At 41.4% G+C, this 8,804-nt stretch overlaps 1 protein-coding gene across 1 annotated transcript; it reads left to right on the top strand.

Moving 5' to 3' along the window:
* The first annotated feature begins 560 nt into the window (after positions 1 to 560).
* si:ch211-153j24.3 (protein c-Fos) lies at positions 561 to 6,437 on the top strand. Its single transcript, XM_060905029.1, has 5 exons — positions 561 to 620; positions 1,009 to 1,215; positions 1,544 to 1,651; positions 3,445 to 3,675; positions 6,087 to 6,437. The coding sequence occupies exons 1-5, from the start codon at positions 561 to 563 to the stop codon at positions 6,435 to 6,437; spliced, it is 957 nt and encodes a 318-aa protein (XP_060761012.1).
* The last annotated feature ends 2,367 nt before the right edge of the window (positions 6,438 to 8,804 follow it).

Here is an 8,804-nt window from a genome sequence, read left to right as displayed (position 1 = left end):
AGTAACTGTGCAGTGCCTGGATGTCTATTAAAGCATGCATGTGGCCTGACAGGCCACATGCATGCTTTAATAGACATCCAGGCACTGCACAGTTATAGGCTATTCAATTCACAGATGTGCTTCTATGTACTATATTTTTGTTGTTGTTATTATTATTATAAGTATTGCAAAGTAAATAAAAAGAGACACACACTGGCATATTGTGTTATTTTATTGTACAGAGCATGCAGCTGCACAAAGGGGACGCGACATACTACACCTCTTCTTTCCTTTTAAACCAACCCGACACCCTGCTTCCCCCCGTGAGCGCACGGTGGTACGGTCCAGTCTCACAGATTTCATTCATAAAATTGTGTGGCTTCACTACAGAGTGTCAGGAGCGCAGGAGCTGTGCGGGTTAGTTAGTGCGGGCCTGGGCAATTACAGCCGGAACCTTTGAGAGCATTAACAAACAAACAAACAAACAAACAAACAGACAAACAAGACAAAACAAAAGCGTTTATCACCAGCCCCGTGCTGCAGGAGTGTGTGTGTTGGTTTGATTGCTGTAGAAGCAGAAGATGCCTAAAACCGGGTCCCCGTCTTGCGGCCAGCTGTCTGACAAGGAGGCGCTCGGGCAGGTACACGTGACGTCAATGATTATTCTTGAAAAAAAAAATTAATTGATTGATTGCATCATGCCATTAAGCAGATGTGCGTTTGGCATCTGGAGACAAAGGACAGGGAAAGATGGAGGTTCTGTGTTTGTCCGGTTTTTGTCTGATGCATGATTAGTGTCATTCCTTAGTGATGATCTATCTGAGATTCACCTCATACACGTTTGTTTATTTATTTATTTATTTGCATTAAAATGTCGACTATAAAAAGGAAACGTTAATTAACAGGTTGATGGACAGGTATTAATGATTAATTATTCATTTATAACATTCATGAATAACTCATGATTCATTGCTGCGATTATTTCATGCTTGGAGGAACATGTTCCGTGTGTGTGTGTGTGTGTGTCAGAGCTCTGATGATGGTCCCTTCGTCCCTACGGTCACTGCCATCGCCACGGCACCTGATCTGAAGTGGATGGTCTTGTCCACTGACATTTCATCAGTCGGTCCCTGCAGCGGAGACAAGCAGAAGAAGACGCACACCCCTCAGAAGAAGACGGAACCTGAGCCGGGTCCCGGGTTCTCAGTGGGCCGGAGGAAAGCACAGAAGGAGCAGGTACACCAGGTTTATTCAGGTGTGGAGATCGTTACTCACATACAAACCACGCAACATCCCATAATAGTCATAACGCTCCACACCGCTTCCTCATGAACCCTCTCGCACCCCATGTTCCCGTCTCTCTCTCTCTCTACTCATCCCAGAGGACGTTATTAGAACACTCAGTTGGTTCACCAAATTCACAAAAAGTTCCAAAAATAACGTTCCTGCAATGTTCTAAAAGCATCTGCTGTAAGAGGATAATATATTAAAAAAAACCTTACAGGTCCTGAACACACTCTCACTGTAACATTTCAGAGAATTCTCTTCTATTTCTGCCACACAGCTGTCTCCAGAGGAGGAGGAGAGGAAGAGACTCCGGAGAGAGAGAAACAAACTCGCAGCTGCAAAGTGCAGAAACCGCCGACGCCAACTGACCGACAGTCTGCAGGCCGTGAGTCTGTCTGTCTGCACTCCTGTCTGTCTGCCTGTCTGTACTCCTGTCTGTCTGTCTGTACTCCTGTCTGTCTGTACAACACACAGCCCCATCCATCCACGGATCTGCGCTTTGGGGCCTGTAACTCATGAACCCCGCTGCCCAGGGACACCAGATTTTACAGGGACCTCAGCCTCGCTGAGACCTTTCCAACGAGCCCACACACATCCGATTTTAAGCCTAAATACTGTCTGTCTGTACTCCTGTCTGTCTGTGCATATGTCTGTCTGTTGGTCTGTCTGTGCACATCTGTCTATCTGTACTCCTGTCTGTCTGTACATCTGTCTGTCTGCATGTCTGTCTGCATATATGTCTGTCTGTCTGCATTCCTGTCTGTTCCTCTGTCTGCACATCTGTCTGTGTGTATGTCTCTCTGTATTCCTGTCTGTACATCTGTCTGTGTATATATCTGTCTATCTGTCTGTATGTCTGTACTCCTGTCTGTCTGTTTGCACATCTGTCTGCGTATATGTCTGTCTGTCTGTATTCCTGTCTGTCTGTGTATATATCTGTCTGTATATATATATATATATATATATATATATATATATATATATATATATATATATATATATATGTCTGTTTCTCTGTCTGTACTCCTGTCTGTCTCTCTGCACATCTGTCTGCATATATGTCTGTCTGTATTCCTGTCTGTTCCTCTGTCTGTACATTTGTCTGTGCACGTCTGTCTGTTTGTACATCTGTCTGTGTATATATCTGTCTGTTTCTCCGTCTGTCTGTACATCTGTCTGTGTATATATCTGTCTGTTTCTCTGTCTGTCTGTGCATCTGTCTGTGTATATATATCTGTGTATATATCTGTCTGTTTCTCTGTCTGTACTCCTGTCTGTCTGTCTTTCTGCACATCTGTCTGTTTGTATGTCTGTCTGTTTCTCTGTCTGTACTCCTGTCTGCCTGTACATCTGTCTGTTCATCTGTCTGTACATCTGTCTGTGCACACGTCTGTCTGTACATCTGTCTGTGTATATATGTCTATTTCTCTATCTGTCTATCTGTACTCCTGTCTGTCCATCTGTCTGTCTGCACATCTGTCTGCGTATATATATCTGTGTGTCTGCCTATCTGTCTGTACTCCTGTCTGCCTGTACATCTGTCTGTGCATGTCTGTCTGTTTCTCTGTCTGTACATCTGTCTGTGCACATCTGTCTATCTGCACTCCTGTCTGTCTGTACATCTGTCTTTGTATATGTCTGTGTGTCTGACTGTCCATATGTCTATTGTTTGGTCTGTCTGTCTGTCTGTTGGTCTGTCTGTTTCTCTGTCTGTGCACATGTCTGTCTATCTGTACTCCTGTCTGTCTGCACATCTGTTTGCATATACGTCTGTGTCTGTCTGTCCAAATGTCTGTCTGTTGGTCTGTCTGTCTGTACTCCTTTATGCCTGTATATCTGTCTGTGCACATGTCTGTCTGTCTGTCCATCTGTCTGTGCATATGTCTGTTTGTTGGTCTGTCTCTCTGTCGGTCAGTCTGTCTGTAAATTAATTTGTCTCTGCATGCATTAAATAATGTCTGACATTAAACCGTGTGTGTGTGTGTGTGTGTGTGTGTGTTCTCTCAGTGTGTGTGTTCTGTCAGACAGTAAAGTAGAGCTTCAGCGGTGTATAACGTGGGTGTGTGTGTGTGTGTGTGTTCTCTCAGTGTGTGTGTTCTGTCAGACAGTAAAGTAGAGCTTCAGCGGTGTATAACGTGTGTGTGTGTGTGTGTGTGTGTGTGTGTGTGTGTTGTACAGGAGACAGACAGTCTGGAGGAGGAGAAAGCTGCTCTGGAGGCTGAGATCAGCGGTCTGATGAAGGAGAAAGAGCAGCTGGAGCTTCTGCTCATGTCCCACAAACCACACTGCAAAATCCCCACTGAGACGGAGGGAAAGGAGAAAAAAGAGGAAGAAGAGAAAAAGGAAAAGCAGCTTCCTGATGAGACAACTCAGAAAAAGTCTCCAGTTCTCCACAGCACATCAGCTTTGGTTGGTACAGTAAATCTGTACATCTTCAACACGCTCTGATAAACACAGACATGTGAACGGGAAACGGACAGGGAGGAGTTATATGATGGGGAGGAGTTAGAAAAGTAAATTAAGCATTTAAATGATCATTTTATTTGTTTGTTTGTTTATCTCAAGAAATAAGCCTTTTTAATATCTCACCTGTCTGTTTACATGAAACACCTGACCTCCACAGTCATTAGAGATTTAACTTTGGTTAGAATTTATTTTAGTGTCAGAAATTACACGAAACATTTCACCAAACACGGTCAGGGCTCGAAATTAACTTTTTTTCTTTGTGTCCCCCAGTGGTCCCGAATTCTGTGTTGTATTGTCCCGAATGGAAGCAATAGTGTCCCCATTTTTTTCCTCTCTGAAATAACCAGTGGTTAATATTATCATATGAAGTTACTATTATATTTGTAACTATGCGATTTTGAACCCTTTATATCGTTTTTACAATAAGTCACAAAACACAAGTGACACATGTCCAATACATCATCTACTTCAAAATTACAGTTATTGCATTTTCAGTTTATTAAACTTTGGCGATCTCACTGTATGAATAGATACCCGTTTATTTAAAAGGGGCCAACTAGCTCATTCAGAAAATGTTTCAACTCCCTACATCTGCAGTACACTTTAGTTGAAAATAAGACCCCTTTTATGTTCATTTCATCTACTTATACCTTGAATATCTGTTGGCACTTATAAGGCCAACTTATCATTTTCACCATTACCGTTATCCATTTTTATGTAATATACCTGTTGCCCCATTCAGAGATGTTTTGAAAGCCATCAGCCATACCATCAATGGATGAAATGCACACCCATGTTGCAAGCAGTACAATAGAAGGTTTGACCCAAAAAACGAAATATTTTAATCCAGTCTACAGTGTAAAATAAAGGAAAAACGCCATCCAATCATATCGAGGTACCACCTCAAAATGATTGGATACTGACACGTCAATCAGACTGAAGCCCGCGAGCAGCCCGGCCCTTCTGTGTGTGTGAGAGAGCGAGCAGAGTGTCGCACAGAGCGCAGGATTCTCTCAGTGCGCTCCCTCCAAACAACGGGGATTTACACGAAAACGGAAGGAGATGTTCACAAAATTCTTTCACAGTGAGTGCCACAAGGCTCTCCTGAACACACGGATGTAAATTTTTTTGTCTGTAGTGTAAAAAATGAGGTCACTAGAGCGAGTTAAAAACGAGTGACTTTTCTGCCACGTTTATAATGGGAGTCTATGGGGCTGCGCGGCTGTGCTCTCGTTACTTTCAGGCTTCTCATTCAAAAACAGTAAATCCTATCGCTCAGGTAGACACATTGTGTGAATCAGGACAAGTGTGGCTACTACTTTTGAGAAAATTGTGTGTGTGGAGTGAAAATTGGGGCTGAAAACACAGTTTAAATGAGAAAGTTTGAGCTATTTTTCCAAGCTCTCTACACTCTAACTTAACGAGCTGCACTGGTGTGTAACGCAATAGACACCCATTATAAAGCCAGGCTTTATAAGGGGGAGGGGGGTGGAGACGCGGGGGGGTGGGAGTGTTTCTTTTCAAAATATGGCTTGCGGGAACCGTTATTCCAAAATCTTGTACTGCACCTTTAATGTAGAACTTTTTTTCTAGATCTATTTTTTTCCATTGTCCCGGGATTGTCCCAGATATGATAATTTTGTGTCCCGATGACATTTTTTATGGTCCCCGGGACATCGGGACACCGTTAGTTTCGAGCGCTGAACACGGTGTTCAGGGTCCCCTGTGTCTATCTTAATCATTTATCTGTTTTCTTTAACAGTTTAAACCGAGCAAAATGATATCTATGATATGTTGTAGGGGAATTTATCTAATATTTCTCATTATGAAATTATAAATAAAATAATTCAGCCTTTTTTTTTTTTACAAGTTTACTAATTCCAAGTTTTAAACGGTCATGTTAATGATCTATTAGCAGCTCATTGTTTTGTTTCTAGAAATAAACACTTAAAACAACGTCATCCAGCAACGGAATAAGACTCGAACTTCAAACCTGAACTTGCAAGTAAAATTTCATAATGGATTAAATAATTTTACACTTATATTATATTATCATTTCAGAATAAAACAATCAGTTGCAGTGAATTTTCCCCTCCACTAAACGTCATTAAATGTTTCTAGAAAAACCCAGAACCTGTTTAAAAAGAAGAAGAAAGTTCATCTTACTGTAAAACAAAAACCCCATAAAGCTGTCAGACAGTAAATTGGTGACTAATCAGCCTAGAAAATGAATTTACTGAAATCAAATATTGAGGAAATCCACCAACTATAACGTACAGTTTTATATACCGCGATAACGCTGTAACTATCACACTGAAAGTTCTCAGACAGCGCTGTTCTCTCTCTTTTTTCAGAGTTCGTCTGTCAATCTAGAGAAGATGGGCACCTCTCCTGTTCCTGTCCACCAGGAGCCCGTGATCTCAGGAGATTCGGACGTGCTGCTGTGCTCCAGCGCCGAGTTGGAGCCCTACATCGACATCAAGGACGAGCTTGGAACCAAAATGGAGTACAGTGAGGATGACATGGACCTGCTGGTACCTGACATCGACCTAAGCGCCTCTCTGGGCCTGAGCGAGTGGGAGACACTCTACATGAGCATGGGAGGAAGTTTGGAGCCACTGACATTCGATTTCGCTCAGGCTGAGGAATGCGAGGGCGGCAAAACGAAACCTGTAGCTGAAAACTCCACCCTGCTGACATTATGAAGATCTGAGCTGAAGAAGAAGAGATGAGATTTATGTACAACATGACAAAAAAGATTTACTTATTTCTCTAATCTCCAAACTCTTTCACCCAAATATACTAACCCCCACCCAAAATACCCTAATCTCCACCAAAATACCACAGATCCCACCCAAAATACCCCAATCTCCAGCCAAAACATCCTAATCTCCACCCAAATACCACAGATCTCCACAAAAAAATAATAATCTCTGCATAAAATACCACAGATCCCACCAAAAATACCTTAATTTCCAGCCCAAATACCCCAATCTCCAGCCAAAACATCCTAATTTCCATCAAAATACCACAGATCCTACCCAAAATACCCTAATATGCACCAAAAATGCCCTAATCCACATGCAAAATACCACAGATCCCACTCAAAATACCCAAGTCTTCAGCCAAAACATCCTAATCTCCACCCAAATACCACAGATCTCCACAAAAATATCATAATCTTTGCATAAAATACCACAGATCCCACCCAAAATGCCCTAATCTCCACACAAAATACCACAGATCCCACCCAAAATACCATCATTTCCAGCCAAAATATCCCAATCTCCAGGCAAAACATCTTAATCTCCACCCAAATACCACAGATCTCCACCAAAATACCCTAATATCCACCCAAAATGCCCTAATCTCCACCCAAATACCACAGATCTCCACCAAAATACCCTAATATCCACCCAAAATGCCCTAATCTCCACCCAAATACCACAGATCCCACTCAAAATACCCTAATATCCACCCAAAATGCCCTAATCTCCACCCAAATACCACAGATCTCCACCAAAATACCCTAATATCCACCCAAAATATCATAATCTCCACCCAAATGCCACAGATCTCCACCAAACTACCACAGATCCCACCCAGAATACCCTAATCACCACACAGATACACTAATGTACATCTAAAATGCTTAAATCTACTTCCAGTTTGGCTAATCTTCATGCAAATCTCATAATCTCCACCCAAATTACTGTATAATCTCTGCCAAAATACCTTAATCTCCACTAATATGGACTAATCTCTGAACAAAATATTCTAAAATCCACCAAAATGGCCTAAAAGAAAACCAAAATGTGCCAATAAATCAAATACTTTAATTTCCACCCATGTACCATAATCTGCACCGAAATACCTTGATGTCAACCCAAATATTTTAACGTTCACTCCAAACCCAAAGCACCACAAAGGAGTCCAATCTCCAACATCAAGACCGCCCAGAGCTAATAACAAATCCAAAATGCATTACTTTCTACTCTGTTTGCATAATCTGTACATAAAATCCAAATCGAATAACTTTTTCTGGGCATTAAATACTCTAATCTATACCCCGAAGTACCCATACCTCACCCAAATGCCCAAATGCCCACTGACGGCCAAACAAAATACCATAATCTTCATTTCAAATAAGATAATTTAGTCTAATCTCTAACCCACTGGCCAAACATTCACCCAAAATGCCACACTGTCAGTTGTTCTCTCTAATCTCCACGTGAATTCTGTGTGAGAGAGGCGAAGGCTGAGCAGTACTGGTGTCTGTAATTGCGTCCTGGCGTCTTGCCTCTTTCGGGCGTCTGAGCTTTTAACTATCATTATTAACCATCAATAGCTGAACCTCTGATTCTGTTTTTCTAAAATAATAAATAATATTATTAATAATAATAATAATAATAAAAATATATAAATACATGAAGAATAAAGAATGAATAGAGTTATTAATACACAAACACATGAACAGTAATGTGTCGCTGCATGGCTGTCTTGATGTGATGCACTTTTAGAAACTTTACTGTGGAGGTTGTTGAACTCTGAAACACTGTTTTGTTTGTGTGCGTAAGGTGAACAATATCTAAGAGCTATTCGACTTTTTTTTAGAAGAAGAAAAAAATACTCAAAAGCCCTTTTGAGAAAGCAGTTTATATGTTGACATTACGGATGGTGTACACTCACCGGCCACTTTACTAGGAACACCCCTACATCCACCTGCTGTTTGATGCAGTTCTCTAATCAGCCGGTCGCTTGATGCATAAATTCACGCAGATACAAATCGAGAGCTTCAGTTATTAATGTTCACAGTGTTCGAACATCAGAACGGGAAAAATTGTGATCTCGCAGTGAAGTGTGACTCTTTCACTGTGGTATGGGTGTTGGTTTGAGCCAGATGGAGCATGAAGGTTTGAGTATTTCAGAAGCTGCTGATCTCCTGGGGTTTTCACACACAGCAGTCTCTAGAGCACTGTAAAAAAAGAATAGTCGAGAATACTTGAAATTTCAAGGCAACAGTCTGCATTAAGAATTTTATGTTTTGCCAACGATGTATGCCCATGATAATC

This window comes from Neoarius graeffei, chromosome 2 (genome assembly GCF_027579695.1).
Source record: "Neoarius graeffei isolate fNeoGra1 chromosome 2, fNeoGra1.pri, whole genome shotgun sequence".
In the NCBI taxonomy this organism is placed as follows: Eukaryota; Metazoa; Chordata; class Actinopteri; order Siluriformes; family Ariidae; genus Neoarius; species Neoarius graeffei.
This window is presented reverse-complemented; position numbering and strand designations above follow the sequence as displayed.

Bases quoted from the DNA above. Each gene is read 5' to 3' on its own strand.
- si:ch211-153j24.3 (XM_060905029.1), top strand. From the start codon at position 561: ATGCCTAAAACCGGGTCCCCGTCTTGCGGCCAGCTGTCTGACAAGGAG. The intron at 621-1,008 runs GTACACGTGACG...TGTGTGTGTCAG, and splicing joins ACAAGGAGGCGCTCGGGCAG to AGCTCTGATGATGGTCCCTT. The intron at 1,216-1,543 runs GTACACCAGGTT...TCTGCCACACAG, and splicing joins GGAAAGCACAGAAGGAGCAG to CTGTCTCCAGAGGAGGAGGA.